The sequence below is a fragment of the Vitis vinifera genome, chromosome 5 (assembly GCF_030704535.1).
Source record: "Vitis vinifera cultivar Pinot Noir 40024 chromosome 5, ASM3070453v1".
Lineage (NCBI taxonomy): Eukaryota > Viridiplantae > Streptophyta > Magnoliopsida > Vitales > Vitaceae > Vitis > Vitis vinifera.
The window spans coordinates 9365725-9387525 of NC_081809.1; the positions used below are offsets into that span (position 1 = coordinate 9365725).

At 34.2% G+C, this 21801-nt stretch overlaps 2 protein-coding genes across 11 annotated transcripts; both read right to left on the reverse strand.

Moving 5' to 3' along the window:
• Positions 1 to 379: 379 nt before the first annotated feature.
• Positions 380 to 7123, reverse strand: LOC100252766 (uncharacterized). The gene is made up of 2 exons (XM_002285395.4): positions 6052 to 7123; positions 380 to 906 (listed from the first exon to the last, which is right to left on the reverse strand). The coding sequence occupies exons 1-2, from the start codon at positions 6270 to 6272 to the stop codon at positions 849 to 851; spliced, it is 279 nt and encodes a 92-aa protein (XP_002285431.1). The 5' UTR covers positions 6273 to 7123; the 3' UTR covers positions 380 to 848.
• A 1962-nt stretch (positions 7124 to 9085) lies between these two features.
• Positions 9086 to 21442, reverse strand: LOC104879302 (uncharacterized). 10 transcript variants are annotated; one of them, XR_009465678.1, is made up of 5 exons: positions 20202 to 21442; positions 12027 to 16894; positions 10550 to 11457; positions 10108 to 10444; positions 9086 to 9518 (listed from the first exon to the last, which is right to left on the reverse strand). XR_009465678.1 is itself a non-coding variant. In XM_010651834.3 (2 exons), the coding sequence occupies exon 1, from the start codon at positions 21125 to 21127 to the stop codon at positions 20303 to 20305; it is 825 nt and encodes a 274-aa protein (XP_010650136.1). In that variant the 5' UTR covers positions 21128 to 21336; the 3' UTR covers positions 19355 to 20052; positions 20202 to 20302. The 10 variants fall into 10 exon arrangements, 1 of the variants encoding a protein (XP_010650136.1); XR_009465675.1 differs by lacking the exon at positions 10550 to 11457 and having other exon boundaries at positions 12027 to 14741; positions 16787 to 18248; positions 20202 to 21437; XR_009465679.1 differs by lacking the exon at positions 10550 to 11457 and having other exon boundaries at positions 12027 to 12167; positions 16787 to 16894; positions 20202 to 21402.
• Positions 21443 to 21801: the final 359 nt, after the last annotated feature.

The following is a 21801-nucleotide window of genomic DNA, read 5'->3' on the forward strand; positions in this document are numbered from 1 at the left end:
GAAGTGAAAACACTATAAAAGTTTATGGAAGTTTCAACCAAACCTTTTTCAAGTCAAACAATATTCCTTGTTCCCAGTGGTCGAATCTTCACTCTAAATGTGGAGCTAATTCATGTGGTTTCATGGAAGTTTATAGAAGTTTAATACCAAAACTTATGTTACCGTTTCAGAAGGATGAAGTGTAGTGCACACTGGTTTTGGTTGGAACTTTAACATGAAGTCCGTCAGTTCAACTATTTGTTTTCTTTAATTCATTCGAGTGGTAACCTGGACTTCATCTTTTAAATGCAGTAATATATACCTCAAAACAGAGCATTGTGTTGGATCAGATTGGTACAGAAGGTGAACCACTGGAACTTTCTCAAGATAAGGAAATAGATAAACATCAAACAAACAGGAATAGTATTGAAGTAGCTGCTAAGTCATGAACTATGCTGACCGTGAAGAGTAATCTATTGAGTGAATATCCAAAAGATACATATCAACATATGTGACAAAAGCAAACAAAAAGCTTAATTGTACTACAGAATATATTACATGAGGAAGGAAGATTGCCGTTATCCTGTCATCCACCTCTATCCCTAAGAAACAATCCATGTGGCTCCTCAGTTGATTGGAAAACCCACCTCAACCCCATTGATGAAATGTATTAACATTACCTTTTGATAGAAAGTGAAAAAATGTTTCCGGAGCACGAGAGATTGCCTTGCCCTTTATTGGGTCCTTTGGTCGTCCATCCTTACAATAGAGACTTGGAAACACGGCTACCTTTATACTAAAATCATCAAAATCAGTGTTGCAGGGGGATGGCCCTTACGGTTATCAGGCATATATCTTGTGATAAAAGTCTACATTAGGGTGCAGATGCAAGAATCTGACTCCTCATCATCAGTATCACTCACATCACTGCAGGCACAAATGGGGGAATAAGGAGTGGTTTAAACAACATGATACAAAGTTAATTGTTCATATATATTGCAGTTATTCAATACCAAAGTTGATCACATCACAAATTCAAGCGATTCTCCAATGGAGAAATTTTGTTTTGCAATTTCAACTGCATTGTAATTTACAACTTTAGATAACCAAAGGGTACTGGTTATTTTTATTTTATTTCTGGTGGCACTAAACAAATTGAAGAATTTAAAAAGATTGTTAGTCTAAAATTTGAGCAAACAAGTAAGCCATACTGAATAAAGGCATGTTTCTAACAAGTGTTCCACCAGCCTCTTTGGCATGTTTTCGTAACTTGTTAAATATGAAAAGCCACTTACATCTTAGGTATATTCATATTTTCTTGACAGGCCAACAATTTTGAACACACAGAACAGCTATCACAGAGCATTAGTAGAATTACTGAGTCTTGTCACCACAAGTGAACTGGCATACATAAAAACCAGAAATCCAAATACTATTGGTGATTCTTTTGAAAAAAAACTCTTCACTCTTTCAAGCTGAATGCACAATCCATCCTTCTACAGTGCATTAAGCAATATAATATAATTCTTGTACTAGAAAACTGAAAAATGTAGGAACCTTTGTGTTTCTATGGTTCTAGAATGAGTTTCAATTCCCCATACCAATCAACTGTACAATTAAAGAGTTGACTCAATTTTGGAAAACTATTTTTTACACTTAAAGCTATTATATTGGAAAACAATGAACTAAAGTCTAGCTCAAAAATAGTATATATTTGCATGTTTTCAAAATAAATATTCAAGTGTAAGATTTTCATAATCCACTCTCAGTTAAAGAAATGAAATAAGTTCAGATACTAAGAATTTGTGTTTGTAGTTAGATCAAGTATTTGAAGCTATTAACTTAGATTGCACCTAAACAAGCATGGTAATATATATATATATATATTGGCAGATTAAACTGTCAATTATTACAATAATAAATTAAAATTATTTCACCTAATATTGCCGGATTAAACTGTCAATTATTATAATAATAAATTACTATTATTAAACTGTCAATATAATAATTGACTGCTTAATCCACCAATAGTAGAAAAAAAAGACCATTATAATAATGAGTAATTACCTTTACTACTACAAATAGACCCATTTAAATATGAGCTCAGAAATTACTATCACCTCCCATGAAACCTTTTAAATTCACTACAGATCTCACCATGACACGAATCAGCATGGAGAATTAACAATTCCCTTGCCAAAGTATATAATCACATGTAAATGGAATAACTTACTATGGAAGTATCATACTTTATTTGTAGATAAAAGAAACCCAAAGTATATTGAGCATAATTGGGAGCAGAAGACCAAAGTATAAATGAATTGGGTTTAAGTAATTTGACGGTTGTTTCAGAAATTCACATGGATTACAGAGAAATAAGTTCTCGGCTTGGTTAGAATCCATGAAAATTTGAGATCTAACTTTTTCATGACCAGCTAAAGATTTGCAACAGCTTACTTTTCATTTTAATCTTGATTTCCAATAAAGCTATAAATTAAACCTAGTTTCTTTAATCTAGAACTTAAGTTTCCGAGGAGAATAACAGCCCAATTTCATTGTAAGATGCAGTAAAGACATGGATACCTGGAATAAAGATGATGGGTTTCCTGCAAATAATCAATATGGATGCTCAAGAGCTCACTATTCATGACACTTCAACATAATTAAAGCTATTTAACGCTGTCAAGGGAAGATTCAGATTGTCAGCAATCTTTGAATGTGACAAGAGACTCTAAGAAACCTCTGCCATGATTATGTGTTACCAGCAGAAAAACAACTGCAGTGTCTCATTGATGCTGAAATTGGGTCCAAGGACACCAAGAATAAAATGTAGAGAAGCTAATTTAGTTTCTGATGCAGCTTTCTGATACATCAGGACCTTTATTGTAACCAAAAGGAGCCTATTTGAGGAGGCAGATGTTGACATTGGGGGACTCCCTTGAATCAACTGCATCTGGTTATATTGAAACTTCAACAAGCCTTAAATTCCTAATTTCTCTAATCCCTCAAGGAATATTTCAAATACCAAGCTATTCCCTAGATTTTCACCCATCACTGCACATTCCTTTCTCATTAAAGGCCATTCTTTGAAAGTGCATTAGCAAGCACTTCCCTAAATGAAAACAGGGGAAACTTGACATAATAGAATTTGTATATTTGATGGAGATCGGGAAGGCTTCAATGGAATGGTCTTGAATTCAGTCCTAGAGTTCCTAAGAAGTTGGACCTTGCAAACAAAAGCTAATAGCGAATGGTAACAGCACCAGCTACAGATTGTTTCTGATTCTCTCAATGGGTGGGCAGCAAAGAAAAATGACACAGTGCATAGATATATGCCAGATTACCATGCAACTTATAAAAACCAACTTCTTAGGTTGAATAAACTTCCATGGATGACTGATAAGCTCAACAAAGAAGGAAAAGAACTCTCATCACATTAGTTCCAAGAATATACAACTCTGTCCCAAAATCAGCCTGATATCTTTAACAGCTTCTCTCAAGGTTAATTGAAATAAGTGCTCACAAATCACAAACTTTGCCCCGGTTGAACATTAGGCCCTACACAGGCCAAAAGTAGCAAATAACTTGACCTAAATTCAACTGAAATGAGTCCCACACAGGCACCCTCAATAGGTTTGGACCTAGATGGGCTTAAGTCACAACCTAAAACACATAACCAAGTAACATGGTTTATTACTAATAATCATCAGGATCACAATCCATGTAAACTAGGGCCCAATTGCCTATATATAAGGCTGAACAAATTGTATCTGCATATAATTGTGGTCAATAAGAAACACCCAGTTTGTTCCTCCTTTTCTCCAACTTCTTTTATCACCTTTGTCGTTTCCTACTTTTTTCAATTACTTTTTTTTTTCTTTCCCAAAATGCTGAATCTCTTCTTTTTCATTCTTGCCTAACCAAAAAAACAACAAGACAACAAAGAGAGAGGTGTCATTCTTGGGGAAGCTATCACATGTGCCCTTTTCTTTTGTTCTTTGGTTTGTTTTTAGGAGCCTAACCACAATGGCTTACCATTCTTTCAATCTCTGATCTCAGACCCTCATTTAAAAGACAAATAGATACAACAACAGTAACTATGACCCCTCCAGTGTTGTATTCTCATTTAATGTCTCTGTTTCTTTCTTTGACCCAGTCATTTTTGGACATAGAAATGAATAATGCTAGCAACAAAGCCTTTTCTGATGCTCGATAAAGTTGCCAATGTTAGTGTGCAGTGATGAGGCACAGTACACATTCAGCCAGAGCATACACCAAAAGAAAAACAATCCAGATTCTCAATGAAGAGAAAACAGAGGCATGAATAGATATAGCTTGAGATTGCTGAAGATCAAAATACAGATTCAAAACAACAACTAAGCAACATGATTATGTTGATTTGAGACAATTCCAGTGTCAGCAAGAAAATAGATGACTGATGAAAGGGACATATGATGAAAATGCCAAATCTGAAGATAGAACTACTAGGAGGGTGGGAAAAAGAATTCTACGGATATGAAATAACAAAACCCATGATAGTTCTTTTCTAAAGTCAGATTATTTTTAGGATCAAGAAAAAGAAAACCAATACTTGTACATTCTAAGGGAATCCACTAAATAAAACTGCTGGGGAAATAAGAACAAAAAATATATAATTATCTGCACCTGTCTATCTGTCTCTCTCTCTATCTATCTATCTATACACACATATCTATCTATCTATCTGCCTACCTACACACCTATCTATCTATACACATATCTACTTATCTATGTATCTACACACATATCTATCTATCTATCTATCTATCTATCTACACACATAACTGACTATAAATGTGATTAACAAATGGCATGGTTCCAGATCTCATTTATCCTATGCTCGCAGAAATGCTGCAAACTGCATTATTGATACCACCTGAAAAAGAAGTTCCAGTTCTGCTGTTATCATGCCCAGAGTGTCTTAATGGAATTAAAGACACATTGCAAATTGGTACTTAATGAAAAAAGATCAATAAAGTCTAGAATCATGAAGAATTACAGGAATTTCCAGGTCTGCTTTGATAATTATCCATGTCACAGCTCAAGGCTGAAAGGAATGATTATTATGATGAAGAGGTCTAGAAATGTGTATTGGAATAAACTACCCTTGATCACCATTCAGCTCTATCTAGAGCCATGTCCTCTCACCATCCCACAATTGACAATTTGACATGATCCAAAAGGTAAGTTCTTTATATCCAGGGTCAATCATCCCTGCTCAATCATCATTATATGTGAAGAAAAACAGGACATGGAAAGGGCACAACATGGTTACTTTTACATGTAAAATGGAAAGCCAATAGTGATACAAGGTGAGACACAATAATATTCACATATAGTCATATTTTACTTGATAAACATATGACTTGGATTAAGCCACTCACACTTTTATATGAAGATAGCAATTGCATAACTTTGAAGATGAAGCTCAATAAATGTAATACATAAAACATTACAACTAATACTACCCTGTCTATCTCTATCTTATTAAATTTCCTTACCCATATTCATTTTCTGTGCAAAAACAACCATTCATGTCATAATGTCTCCACTACTTTTTGACCAGTGTTGACATGTGTAGGATATCAAAGGTTTAGCTTTAAATTCTGGATGCATTTGGGTCCGTGCCTGACATGTATATAGGTGTATGAAGAATGTTGCATGACATACATATCGCTCCTCTTAGAAGTATTTGTTCCACAGCTACAGATCAGCAAAAAATTACTCATTTAAGATGTTGAATGACATTAGATTGCCTTTTTCTTATTTTTGGAAGTACTTTCCTTCCACAGTTGGGTTCATTGCAGAATTTTAAGAGACACCCATTTGTTCTAAACCAAAATGAATTGTTCGGTCAGATTGAAGAGAACCCATCTAGGGAACAAGATAACAAGTTTTGGAAAAACTCACTACTAAAAGCAAAGCCAATTTATACCACTTCAGAAGCAAATTGGAAACATACGGAATTTCTTCTCGGTAGTTTTTACCATAATTAAGTATATGTGGACAATTAAATTTGCAAGCAAACATTACCTTGGTTGAAATTCGAGAACTTCCACGAGCTTGTTCCCATTCCTATCGTTCCACTGGACTTTCCTCCGTACTTTGTCCTGCCTTCTCGACATCCCACCTCTTCGTGGTGGCAACAAAGAATTTGACTCACTGTCCTCCCCATCATCACGATTTTCGATCTTTGGTGAGTCTAAAGCAACCAGAGGCTTATTTGTGCAGTTAATAGGGTCCTTAACATCCATATCTGTTGACAACCCCACTAGTCCAGAATCTTTGAATTAATTTAGAAAAACATACGCCTTCTGGCTGGCAACCAATACAAAAGCCTGAGATTTTGGATGGATAATAAAAAATTCCATTCACCCAATCACAAAAGATCCAGAACCCTGAAACCCTAAACCTAGATTCCAGTTATGCAAATAATGCGCCGCACAAATTCCAGATTTTCTAATTCTCCAATGAGGTCAACGCACATTTCAATATGATCCAACCTCTAATATTCAGAAATGAAACCAAACCATGATTCTGACCCCGAGATATCATTCAGATAAAGATAAAGAAATCCGTTGACCCTGTTTGATTGCAGAGAAAACTTGGGAAAACGAAAAGAAAATAAAATAGATTTTTCAAATCTTACGTTTTTCTTTTTTTGCCCCTCTGCTTTCACAAAACGAAAAGGTCAGCTTAATTGACCCATATATCAGAAAGCGTTGAAAAGAGAATCTTGTTCAAACAATGAGGGAAAATAGAAGGATTCAAAATCATACTTTGTTCCGCTTTCCTATCTTTTCTCGGCAAACAAACAGTAAAAATAAATGAGGCGTGAAGGAGAGAAAAAAAAAACACACACACAAACAAAACAAAAGATGAAAGTATATGAGGCGGAGAAGGAGAGCCGTTGGATCAGAAATCAGGAGGCGAATAAAAAAGGCGCGGGGGTGGAGATCGGAGGGTCAGTATTGGAGGGAAGAGGGTAATACGGAGAGAGATCTGAGGTAGGTTAGTTAATCTCGTTATAAATAAAATAGGGACAGCATGTGATTGGTCAGTTCTTAATGATAGATGGGTGATCGGCTGGTGATCACAGCGGCATGCGTCAGTTTTGTGCGAATGCTGTGTGCGCTCGTACGAAGATGTCTATGATCGGTGCTTTCTGACCTCATCCCCCATCTTTATTTTTTTATCATTTATTTTTGGAATATTTTCTTGGGTCAATTTAAGGTACCAATTTCTTTTTCTTTTTTTCTTTTTCATTCTAGAAAAGCACATGCCTATATCACATCCTCCGCATAGAAATAATATTTATATTTTTTAAATATAAATTTTGTGAATTATCCTAAGTCATCACCCTTGGTCAAAATTATCATCTAATAGAAATAGTTGTACCATTATTCATTATCATCAATTATAAAGTAATTTAATAATTCCATTTGCATAATTGTTAAAGCATTGATGGCTTATGGTAAATTAGGATATGTTTGGTAAATATTTTTAAAAATAGTTAAAAAAAATTATTTTTTGATTTTGTAAAATAAAATTTTTTTTTAAAATCTAAAATATTTTTAACCTATTTTTTAATATTTTTAAATATGTTTTTAAAATTTTTTTTTATATTTAATGTTTTATTTTTAATCATTTTATATAATTATTTTTTAAAACAATTCTCAAAAAAATAATTAAAAATATGTTTTCTAAAAATACTATATTTTTTGTTTTTAAAACCAAATAATAAAAAATAACTTTTTATTATCAAACATGGTTTCTATGTTTTTTGTTCAGTTATCAAAAATCAATTCTCAAACAAAACCCTTCCTTTTTCTAGGGGTTTTTTTTTTTCATATTTTTCAAAAATTTAAAAAAATATGAGACAAAATAAATTTTAAATTAATAAATCATTTTTATTTATTACTTCAGATTTATTCCCCTAATTTTAACTCAAATTAAATAATTTAAAATATATAATTTTTTAACCAATTTTAATTATTTTTAAAATTTTCTATAATGAAATCAAATAGAAAATATATATATATATATATATATTTACTTCTTTCAATTTGCAATTTCTTTTTCAATAGTTTTGATTTAACTGTTCGATGGTTAGGCATCATTTGATGGGACGGTTGTTTTCACTCCATTACAAAAGCTGGCGGTCAATAGAAGCCACGGTGCGAATGAGGACAAGATTATATTCTCACACTGGGAGGATTATCTGAGGCCGTCGGGTCTTAAATTAATTAATTTAATAGTTTAATTTTTTAATTTTTTAATGGTAGACTCGAGAATCTCAAGAACTCATAAACAATAATTGTTGAATTGGCAGTGTTGGAAGAATGGATATCATTTACAATAATTGAAGGCTTGGCACTGTAGAGCATGTGATCCATGTTTTATGTATATTATGCAGTGTGCACCACTACCAATCTTATGGTATATTTTTTACTTCAATTATTCCTAGATTTGCTTTTCTTTCCACCACACAAGGTATTCCATGTGGATAAGAAAATTAAGAACATGTTTGAAAATTTATTTTTGAAAACAATTAAAACAGTTTTTTTATAAATTTGTTATTGAAAGCTATTATGTATATTTTAATTATTTTATGTTATTTTCACTTTTTTTTATGGATTATTTTAAAAAATAAAGATATTAATATGAAAAATGATTAAAAATAATGCATTATAGGTAAAAGAAAAATATTTTTAAGAAATACCTAAAAAGGTCAAGCTACGATACAAAAATGTAATTTTTCGATACCTATTAAAAATCTATCATCAATCAGAAAATGTCACGTACATTTGTCGGTCTCAATGTTTGTACTTTTATTTGATAGGTACCATTATAGTACCATAGTATTTCCCCAAGTTCTGAAATCAACTTTTGTTTTAAAAAAGATCATAAAACTAATTTTAAAGCTGTTCAGAAAAATTTTTTCTTTAAAAATATTTTTGAAAATGTTCCCAAACATGTTTTAAGGTTTTTTCCTTTTTTTTTTTTTAATTATATGATTAAAAAAAAGTACCAAAAATACATAAGTTCGTACATGTTTGGACATGGGTGGATGAGGAGAGATGACCAAATATTTTTTAGAACCAGAGAAAAAGGAAACAAATGGTTGTTGAAGGCAGGTAGTTCAAGTTTGGGTTTGTTTACATGTAAAGTATATGCGAGCCTTGGAGCTTTTTCATAGTGGTTGCAAAGAAAGCGATATAGATTTGGCATGGTGGGGAGTAGGTGTTTGCTTCAAAGGTTTCCTAAACATGATTGCTACATGGGACTTACAATTCACTCAAAGTTCTTACCAACCCAGACATTTAACTAAGATGTTCAACACTGCATTTCTTAGTTCATCACCCTTCACCCCCAATGTGTAGAGAGGGAGAGAACTAGGCAGAGATAAAAGAGATTACCCAGAATGGCGTGCTTTGAAAGGGCTTCACCAGCGCTGAAGGAGATCCTGCTCAAGTTATACCGGTAAGAATCCTTTGTCTCTGGGAAATGGCAACACAACATCAGTGTTTTATTTAACAGGTGTGCAAAGCATGCATGTAATTTTTCTTTTACTGGTTTGCTGATGAATTTTAAGATTGTCACTGCAATTTATGTAATTCTTTATCTACATATTTTTTTGCTTCTGTCCAAATTGATCTGCAACTATGACTACTGTGTGTGACAATGTTGAAGCAGTTGTGTTCATCCAGTGTGGACCAGTGTGAGTCATTATAACATAAATAGCAGTAGAGAAACAGAAGCTCTTATCTACTTTCTGACATGTGTCATTCGAATATTAAAGGATAGGATGATATTTTCTAGATATTAAATCAACAGCAACAGTAAAAGAAAGTGATTAAGTTAGCAGAAAGAAACAATAGTAATTTCATTTGACGACTCTATTCCAGAAACCAAACCCAGGAAAGAGATTTTCATTTTGATATTTTGGATGGCAAGTGTGGCAGAGTAAATAGCCTAACCAATCCATCATTCTAAAGAATTGAAAATGTAGGAGCTAGGAATCAAACAGGACATAATGCAAGGTACAGAATTGCACATATGGATGAGGGAGCCATATGTAATTTTCACCTTTGGTGGGGACCTCTTGAGCACTCATGCTGTTTGGCAGACAAGAAAATGTGATTTCCAGGTAGATACCCAGTGAATAGAGTTCCAATGATTGCCCTGTGGGATGAAGCTGTTCTCTTCTTTCACTTTGGTTGGTAGTTACAACATTTTCCAACAAGTGGGTAAGGGGGATCTGTCAATTCTTGTCTTCAAAATCTGAAGTCAAAGATCACCAACTTGGGTGGGAAAATGGCAACCTTCTAGCACGTTTTATCTTCAGTTTCAGTCATCCAGAAATGAGAATCTGCCATTTCATAGTGTTGGATAGGGTGCAAAACAAAAAGTCACTTTTAGTGCCCTGCATTTTTCAATGAAAAATGAGTCATTGTAATGCTTTGTGAGAGCTATCAGGTGCATTGAACCTTTAAATCAAACATCAATCAGTAATTATTAACCAACTTACAAAAGTTTAATCTTCTTTAAAGTACATATCATCAGTTAATTTGACAAGCTCTCATTAACCTCCTAGTTTAATAACTCAACGTTAGTAGAATCAATCTCATGGATATTTGCCATTGTTCCTGCTGCAAATGTTTCAGTATGAATTAGTTGTTTTGCCACATATAATTTCATTATTAAAAAACTAATCCCCTGTTTGGTTTCCTGAGAAGATGAAGGAAAAGAAAAGAATTTTTGGATCTTCGTGGGAATGAAAATGCTATTGTAGTGTTTTTGGGGTTTCATTTATTTCTGAGCATCTTCTCAGCAGCCAAATGGAGCATGGAAGAAGTTTGATTAGTGCAGAACAAAATTAAAATTACACTAATGATCAAGATTACTTCTTTCATGGCAGCACTGAGAAGCCTATGGAGATTGACCACCACTTGTATGAATTTGGGTCAGTGGAATACCATGTCCAGGTAAAACCTTTGACAAGTTTCTCACATACTTTAGATACTACACTTTAAATAAGTTTTCCATTGTTTCCCCCCGATCTTGATTGACCCTTCACTAAATGGATTAATCAACTGCTCCATCATGTATCATCTATCATTTTTCATGGAAAAGTTACAAATTCAAAACCATGAGATAATCTAGACTCAGGAATTACTCACTCAGTTTTGGGAATAAGGTGCATCCTAGGGTAAAAATATTTTATCATCTTGGAACCATATCAAAATATTGACAAATAGTTTCAGAATTTCTGACATTTCTGTGTTTAACAGTCTTCTGCATCTGATCCACATGACACCTACTTGTCAATAGCTACCCCACTACTGTCCCAAGGAGTTCTGCCCTCACATGGCCTTTCACATTACACCATAGAGATGATAAAGGGAATTTGTTCTGATGTTTTGGAGATTGTTGAACCTGCAAGAGAGGGATATCAGCTCACTCTAAGACTTGATCTTGCTAAAATTCCACAAGGCAAAGGTTTGGTAATTTCAATTGACCTTAGTAATCTAACAATAGTTTATTAGCACACAGATGCATTTTCTTATACCAGTTATATTATTTTTATTATTATTACTCTACTACAACTGTCATTGTTATATATATTATTATAATTCATATTCTTCTGAGTGAACAGATCTATTTGGAAGATGAATTAAATACTCAATTTAGTTGCTAAGAAGAAGGACAAAAAAAAAGTAATATGAATTTTAACAACTTGCCACGGGATGGTGGTTTTATAGGATTCCAAGAGGAGGACTAGATTAAGTCTTATAGAAACTGATGTAAGTGGCATATGGATACTGAGATCAACTTGAAAGAGTAAAGCAATATCATGATATTTGAGAATGAACTGTCTCATTGTTATATTCAAGAAGAGATATCAGCATGCATCATCACATTTCCAACAGTGGGCTAAATGAAACAAAGCCAGACATAAATTAGGGATAAACCATGTGTGGAAGAAGAAAGCAGATGAAGTGTACCAGCATTTTAGCTCCAAGAAAATCTCCATTTTAATTGAGGATTCCAGCTTCTTCCCAGCACGGAAGTCTCAGGATTTGGGTTGGAGCATCCATCCAAGAATGTTTGACGCTAAACATTCTGAAGGAAATAGCATAAGACTTCTAGTTTTCCCAAAAACAAGTCATGGAGCTTAAGTTAAAACACCAGTTGTTAGACAGAGAAATAAGTAGGTTAAGCTTGTAACATTAGTATTAAATCAACAAAAAAAATACAAGAAAAGTCCCATTGAGACTTATAAACATAATAAGTTCTCCATTACACCTTGTGAGTTCTAGAATCTTCTAGATTCACCAAAATAATGTGTCTTCTCATACTATTGAGTTGTAGTGGAAAAATAATAGACAAATAAAATACTTACTAGAAGATAACATTCTTATTCTTGAATGCAAAAAAAGTACTCATTTGAAAATCATTTAGTGAGTTTCTAATTGTGTCCATGGATGTCATGTTCCAGACGGTGCAAAGGTAATAGCACAGATTTCCTCAGTACAAGCTGTAATCCTAAGCTCTCAGCTGAAAGAAATGTTGCAGAATGTCAATTCACAGGACACATCACAAGGGATGTACAAACCAATCAAACTTGTCTATCATCCACGAGAGCCTTTCTTTGTCATCAGGCAGGTAATTTCCATGTCTCAAATAAACCTCTTCTTTGGGAAAATTAAGACTTGGCCAATATAAAAGAGAAATAGCAAACTAAAGTATGCCTACAACAAAAACACACCTAAAAAGGACAAAAGAAAAGCCTCTTTAGGACACCTGTTCTTCTTAACAAAAAATGGCAATCCCCGAAAAATGTAAAAATGGTTATCCAGCTATTTATCCCATCACAGAAATTGGCCAAAATTTCGAAGTATGAAAGATTCAAGTTATAATTTGTAGGTCATTTCTATCATTAACAATTGGCATGTCAGACACTTGTTCAGTGTTCACACCAAAAACAACATATATATAAAATATATATTCATGTCGACCAATGTTCAACACCAGTTTGTACACCTAAAAACGACCATGTTTACTCACAAATGTTGTGCAAAAGAAAAGCTGTATCATGGCCATGGCGTTTTCTTTCAGCTTACAACACCTGCTATGAAAATGATTAAATTCTGCAAACAAGCACAAATTCAAACATAGAGAACTATCATATTCATTGACACATAGGTGTAGTTGCGTCCTCATGTCTCAATTTTGAGGACTTGTCATGTCCTACACTTCTTGACAGTCTTAGAATGCAACACTTTTTTCTTTCCTCATATCAAAGGATTTTAAAATTTTCAACAATTTGAAATTTCAACTGATGTTAACCTTGGGTTTCCAGTATTTTGACCAAAATTCCTCAAGATTACAGGATTCCAACTAAAACTGAAGCTGATAATGTGAAACTTAGTATCATGACTTGCAAGGTCATAACCTCTATTATTTACTAATTTGGAATTTACACCACACTAAAAACATATTTGGTTGAGTTTATTTGAACCTATTTAACAGTGGCAACTGAAGCCCTTCACAGTTATAATATATAAAGTAACACTGTATGAGTTATAATTTCTTATGCTACTAGAATTGTCTAAACAGAAGTGGATTTGTCTATTTGACAGCCACAAAAGATCACTGCAGTATTTCCAATGCGCTTCAGAGAAAATTCAGATGTGATTATTGCAACCGCCTTCTTTCAGGTTTGTGGCAGACAATTATTACAAAACTAATGGTGTTCTCACGATTTCTAGAATTGAAATCAAATTCTGCCTCCAATTCCTTGGAATAACGGAATTTTTTTGACAGGAACTCATGGATGTGGGAAGTTCAGAAGCATGGGCTAAAGCACCTCCTTGCACCTGGTCACCCATTCCTCCTCCTGAGTTGAGAGGAGAGCTTTTTGAAGATTTGAGCACTAATGGAGGATTTGTCTCTTTTGGTATTTGCTAGACATACAATATTAAATCAAAGCCATCTGCAGTATAGTGTAGTTCTAACTACATTATGGTCATCTAATTAAAAGATGGTCACACACCATTGCATAACTAACAAACTTAAAATCAAATGCCCCAACCACAAATAACTGAAACATAAATCATTCATCTGAAACTCAAAGGTGACATCTATTTTTGTTCAAGATTAAACCTTACGAGATTTTCCTAACCTACCTAACGCTTTTCAATGTATATAAATAGCAGTTTTTTCTCATGTCCTGGGTCTGAGAAGGCTTTTCTTAAATTATCTTTGCGTGACCTATTTGCAGATATTTTTTCACATCATGTTGAAGGTAAGCAGCTAGACAAGACAGTGTGGAGTCTCTTGAACTTTTATGCCTATGTGAAATATCATGTAAAGGTAAAACTTCATTCTGGTTGTTTATGGAATTATTAAGGACAGGTGTTCTTGCATCTTTGGACTGAAAAGATTGTGCAAATAGTGTACCAGAGGTTTCATACAAAGAAGGATGAAAAACCGTTTGGAAAGTTTAGTTGAGGTAATGAAATGAAAACCTTAGAACAAGTGGTTTAACAGTAGTTATACTAAGAAACCTTTTCTTTTTCTTTTATTCTTCTTCACATTAACAAGCATATTGAGACTGAACCAGTACTTCAATGTTGCAAAAAATGAGCAAATCCAATTGAACTGTTGCAGCTGAACAAGAAAGAACCACTGATTTCCGGTTTTGCAATGAGCAGGTTCTGCAGAATGCAAGCATGGAAGAAGAGGAGCATATTCAGAAGGTTGAAGGTATGCTTCAGTTGATGAATCTTAAAAGATAATAACAAATATAAATAAAGAAAGAAAAAAAAATAAAGAAAGAAATGTAGGAAGCAGCTGGTTTCTATTGTTTTCAATGTTTAAAAACTTGATGAAGAGCTTGGCTCAACCCACTATTCATCTGATTATTTCCTAATTATTTCAAGCAAAAGTTTTGCAATAGGGAATTATGGAAGAAATAATGACCACATAAGGTTTCTCTTAGCTGTTAGTATTGACTATATTATTTTATTCATGAAGGTAAATGGTCTGATGCAGGATGTAGGTGTGTAAGGAAGCTGGTCAGTTTATCAAGATCAAAAGTTCTCAATCGAAGATGTCATTTCACCAAGAAGATCCGATCTCCTATTAAAATCCATGGATTCAGTCGTTTTCGCCAACAGTGGTTGACCATGCCAAAGTTTTCCCTGATAAAATATACCAAATTAGATTAATTTCTATTTCATTATCAATCATCAAATATATAACCATGTTGATTATTGTCATAACTTCACAAATTTTTTATTTTTTATTTTGGTAAAGCAAGTTATAACTTATCAATCAGTCCATCACTGGATCTCCATTGCTTCTTTTGTCACAATATTTATGTTGAAGGGCATAAATTAATAATTTCAGGAAATTTTCAAGAAAGTTTAACATTCCTAATCTCTGGTGTGCTTTACATTTTAAAAACCAAAATGCGCAATGTGTCTGTTAGTCTACTACACATTTATAAAAACGATTCCCCATTCAATTCTCACACCACCATTTGTTAATCATAAAATCATAAAGCACAGAAGAAAGTTGGTACATATCAGCATCTAACTTGTAAGCAATACATGAATAAAAGAATTTCCAGAAACAATACCTTTGATGAAATCAAATCTATTTAACAAGTATTTCAAGCCAACATTTAAAAGGAAATGGAAAGTCCTACCATTGCAAGTAAGAAAAATGGGTTTCTCTTGGATTTTACCATGAAAACCTGTTATAAATTCTAAGTCAGAAAGATTATGGCAACAGACAATTCAAAGAGGCACCACACTGAAGTATGACTGAGTGATTGGCAATTTACAGTACAAACATAATATTCTAGTTTAATCCAATTTACAGACACAAAGGAAATGGAAAATTAAGAATAATCTGACCCAATCAATTCATTTTCTGGAAGACAACATATATATCTGGTTTTGAATTGATCATTGCCACAACAAGATCACTAAGTACTAAAATAAACAAGAATCAATAAGTCTGAAAGAGAATTGCCTCAAAGCTCCTTTGCTGACATTGACTCTTTTGCATGTTCATATATGAACCCCTAAATGATTTGCCTCGTTTTGCTCAACTCTGTAATTTGAGAGCAAGGAAAATAATGAAACAGCAAATGCAAGTTGTTTGGCACATATTAACTCCCACAGTAGGTGCTAGTCATGATACACATGCTGACGAAGTAGAGGGGTTTTACCCATCTCTTCAGTAGAGCTTTCAGCTTATGATATTTTGTATGCCTTGCTTCTGGACTTGATTTCCAAGTGTTTAAGTTAGTCATCCTATCTAGTCATAGTGTCTAACAGAATTTTGGAAAGCCTTTCATGTTTCACAAATGCTTTGACAAGTGAGGGCACCTTTGAAGGATGATTTACTTGAATTCCAGTCAAGTATCAAATCATAAAATCACAATGGTATTGTCTTACTAAGGATTCTGTCAAGATGTCCTCTTCTAAACATATCCCTGGACTTTGATCTCCAACACACCTAATACACTCCCCATCCATGACCAACATAACCATTACAGACCAGATATGGTGCCAACTGTACAGTCATTCAATATAGGTCGTATGATTGCCTCCAAGTTGAACAAGTAAGGCTCACCACAAAGGGTGCTATGCTAAACACAGTGAAGCTTTTTGATCAGTAGAATCATCAAAGCTTGTTATTAATGCCAATTAGGAATTGTCATTAAGAAATAGTGCTATTACAGAATTACCTTATATGACCGATCTTCAAAATTAGAAGTCAACTAACTGTGCTCTCAGCTGCTGGCACATGGCCATACAAAGAGGTGCCATCTAGAGTCATTTAAAACTTGAAGAGCCTGAAAATATACACTGTTTGAAGACATAAATATTCACTGCAACCATGAAATGTGACATCAACTCTGTTTCATGCACTGAAGTGGAAGATAGAATTACAACAAAAGAAGTTGACCCCCAAGAACTTAATTCCAATGAACAGCCATTGGCACTGGACCTTGATGTGGTCATTCTCAGTTGCATGTCCACTGCTTTATTCTCTTCTATTAAAAAAAGGACCTTTAACAAAGGATAAATTTGTAAATAAAATAAGGATAAAAATCACAGTTGATGAAATGAAGTCTGAAATCCATGAAAATCAACAATGGTGGAACATTCTACAGGTCTTGCAAAAGAAAGAAACTATATTTTACAAGAAGAACAGATTGTTGATGATTCCAGGAGAGAAGTTAAGAACCTTTCTTGTCATACAAGAGCAGCTGATTTAAGTTTGATAAATTGGACAAGACAGTAATATATCTATCTTGCAAGGTACTGAGTATTAAAAACTACAATGTGCCACCACAATTAGTATGATGAGTGTCTATGATATCAAAAGCCAGCAAATTTACATGCCATGGAGAAATTTCAAAGTAAGAATAAAATTTTACTCAAGAAAATCTTACTAGAGATACAGAGAGATCTATCTGCCAAAGGCCAATGAAAGGATCAACATAAAATTAATTCCCTTTACATCACAAAACCATCCATCTTAACCTCAGAAATAACTCATCACTTGATGGAAGAAAGTTCAAATATTTTCTGTTTCTAGAAGAAGCTACTGTAATGTGCCGTAATCAAGTCATTAGATGCAAACTACATGGTATTGACTTTGGTAAACTATCCACAACTGAATTGTATATAATAATTTTCTCTACACAAGGAAAAATATTTGCCCTCTGACTTGTTAAAGAAACAAAAGAAATAAACCAAGCAAGCAAGCAAGAAATTTACAAAGCTTATGCTGTAATACACACACATTGGGGACAATGTACCTTGAGATGTGAACTACATGGTTTTGACTTCAGTAAACTGTTCCTTGCTGAATTGCGTATAAGAATTTTCTCTATACAAGGTAAAACTTAGGCCTTCTGGCTAGTTAAAAAACAATGAAATATAGCAAGAAAGAAAGGGCCAAGCTTGTGTATAACTGTATATTAATATGTCCTTTAATTGTGGGTTTGAAGCACAATCAATGCAAGAATCCATCAATCCAGTCAATCATGGGATGGTAGATTCTCTACTTGGAGCAGAGCATGACCATACTCAGAGATTCTTCTTCTTGATCCCCAACTTCAGAGCCATTTGTACTACTCCAGGATAAACCAGTCATTTGCAACTTTATGAAAGTAGATCCTCAAAATGGTCCCAGAAGTCCTGCTCTCATGTGTATGCCCCTATCAGTAATGCATAATTGAGAGGTACAGGGCAAAAACAAAAGAGAGAAAAACAATAAGGTAACTGTTTTTCCTTGACTTAGATACTATTTTTCTTCTCTAAACACAAGCTAGGGGATGAATTCAGGAATCATTTCGACCATCTAACTTTCTTTTGAATAGAAATTGCAGCCATATTGTTAAGATGTCCATGAGAATAAATAATTTGGCTAATGATCCCCAGTTACCTATTTCACTAGACACAATTATAGGTTTCAGGGTGTTCCAATAATCTAAAGATACCATATGTTACTCATCAATAGCAGAAAAATGATCATAACAGTTTGCTTTCTTCAATACTGAAATTATTTACAAGAACAAGATGTTAGAATATGGCTACAATCCAGTTTATGAGCCCCGTGCTCATGGACAAGTGTGTCCATGTAGATTTAACTATTTGATATCATGGAATACAAATTTCAATTGCACATGTGCTCAGTCTGCTTTATTTAATTTTTGATTCATCCATGTCAATTTAAACTATGTGCACCATATTTCTAAGGAAATTATTTATAGGGAAAAGACAAAAGCGAGATTCTGCAAACAGCCACAGTTTTGCATATGAAGTGATGCATTTACTTCTATTCACACTAGAAAAAATTGATAAATTTTTTAAAAAACACAGTGGCTTTATCTTGCAATATGGAAACACGTTACAAGTAAAATTTTCATAATATGATCCATTTTCCATTATTTAGTAAAAATATTTCCATCAAGTGGTTTCCAACATTTTTACTTGACACAAGGAGAAGCATGATAAATACTGATTATCATTATAGTTTCAATCAGTGATGCAATCTTATCTTTCTCAGCCCACCGTAATTAGAAAGGGAGATACTTCCTCAGTTTCCTATGAGCTGTAGGCAGTAATAGTGCAAACTATGGTTGCTGTAAATTAAGAGTGTTCTTGACCAAATGACACTTCAAAATAAACTTATGCTATGCAGGTTACTTCTACCTTCCACTCATTAGGCTTCAGACACTTGTAGACCTGACAAACATGTCCACATGCTAATGACCCTTGCTTTATGAACATATCAACCTGTGTTTGCTTTTGAAACATGTAGACGAATATTTGCTTTGCATTTAGTAATTTAATAATGCAGTTGTGTCTGGTGGCCAAGGCACATAATAGCTTATGTCTCTTATCACCAGTATATTTAATTGAACAACCAAAAACAAGTCCACCTTGTTCTTTGCACACACACAAACATCTGTGTAAACATGGCCTATAATACATAGACTAGAACACAAATTGTGTTCTTGAGTGAAGATTTTGTAGACTTCTTTTCTGTGGGAGGAACAACACCCAACTTGATGTCCACAAACTTTATGTAGAAACTCATGCCAGAATCAGGGGCATGATTCTCAAATTCAAATAAAAATGAAATGAGTGGCTAACAACTACTTTCTGGATCATCAATCTTCTACAAACACCTCCATGTATCTTCACTAAAGGCTGTAGAACCAAGAACTGGCAGGAAAGTAAGTCTGAAGTAAAAATCCCCCCAAGCAGATAAAGGCATCATTGAATGACAATAGGCATCCATATTGCTATCGCAAGTGCAACAATTAATCTTTAGCAGAGCTACATTTCAACAAATGACCAAGAATTGGAGCTTTAAAGCGAGACTGTGCAGACTTCCCATGAACCTGATTTGCTATACTTGAATAACCGAGATCAATCAATCAATCAAAAAGATATACACATCATGCATACGGTCCACCTCCAGTAGTTCCTCAAACTGGAATTTGACCATCATTATTTTCAATAATTACGAGTAAAATTAACAGTAAAATCAAAATGGAACAGCCAGCTCATGATTAAAAGAATCTAAGAAACAAATTCTGTATGCCAACAAGTAAATGGAAGAAAAAGGTCAACACAGCCTACCTGTAGAGAAGTAACAAACAAACAATCCCCACATGATACCATTTTCTTTGGTACCATGATACAAGCTCACTCAACCTCAAATTCATGAAGCATACCAAAGCTCACTCAACGTCAAATTCATGAAGCAAGTCAGGCTCTGACAACAATGATCCCGTCCCATCGTCATGCCTCAAGTTCTGGTTAGAAGACAAGGTACCGAACAACACGAGACATGTAATCAAGACTCCAATTGCATGCCCAATAAACAAAAGATTCATTAAAGCCACACCCCTCAAGCTATCCTCTTCAAGATCACATACAACATCAGTCAAAAATTTATGACACCCCTTCAATGAGAATACATCAGAGTACAATGACAGCCCCGCTTGCAATAACCATGTCCCCTTAAACACAATCCCGGAACACAACAAAAACTCGGCGAAGAAAGCAGTAGGCCTAATTGATAGATACAGGCAAGAAGCAGCACAAAGGAGAGTCAATCCACCTAACCACTCGTACACAGCTTCGCCCAGGCCATTAATTCCCTTACCAATCACCGAATACTCGGCGACAAACGAAATTGCAGCGAAAACAAATACCAAACTCTCGTGAATGAGAATATGATCAAAATTTTCCCGTAAAACGATCAAAACGGCAAGTATCCAGAAGAGCAAAATCACCAGTGATCTCTGGATGAAGGCGAATCGATAGATAGGGTGCCCGGAAAATGTCAAGAAAAGGAAAACGTCTGCAAATGAAGCAATGGGAAGGGCGATGATAAGGACGTAAAAATCCAAATTTTTCCACCTGGGATTTGAGAAATACCATAATTTCGACCTGTATTGAGAAGGGTTTTTGAGGTAGAGAGAGGAGGAGCAGAGAAGACGGCGAATGCCCAGGGGAACGAGGAAGAGTGATGCTGTGAAATTGGTTGCCAGTGATCCCATCTCCTATGATTTCTTTTTGGTCTTTCGATCACAGTTGTGGGATATAATGAATAAGAATTTGATAGAATTCAAGAGAGAAATCTGGAATCCCAAGATGAAGAATTCGTCACCTTGACGCGCTGAGAAACGTTGGATCGACAGAAAGATTCAACTCTGAGGAACGCGGCTTGGCACGTAAGCAGAAAACGACGTCGTTAGCAGTGTAAATCAAACGGTGTCGTTTTATAATGATCAAAACGGAGATAGTAGAGGGGTTTTGACGTTCACATAAGTTTAACGACATCGCCTCATCGGAGAGTGCAACAAAGAGGGACACACAAATGGTGTCGTTTCCACTGTCGGGGAGAACAAAGGAACTAATAATCAATATGATTAAGATATAAATATTCCAAAACTAATAATTCCAAGAAAAAAAAATTTTGTTGTAAAAGAAAAGAAAATAAATAGAAGAATTAATAGAAAGAATTTAAAAAAAAAAAAAAAAAAAGAACTTGAAGTTATCTATTTCTAACAACATATAGAGTGATCCGATCAGAATGACGTCAAAAAATACTTTTATGATTATGATAAACACGATATGGATATATAAAAAGTTCAATATGAGAATTGATGATATTTACAAATTTCTACACATGATATGTAATACTCTTCCCTTATATGTCAATTATTCTTAA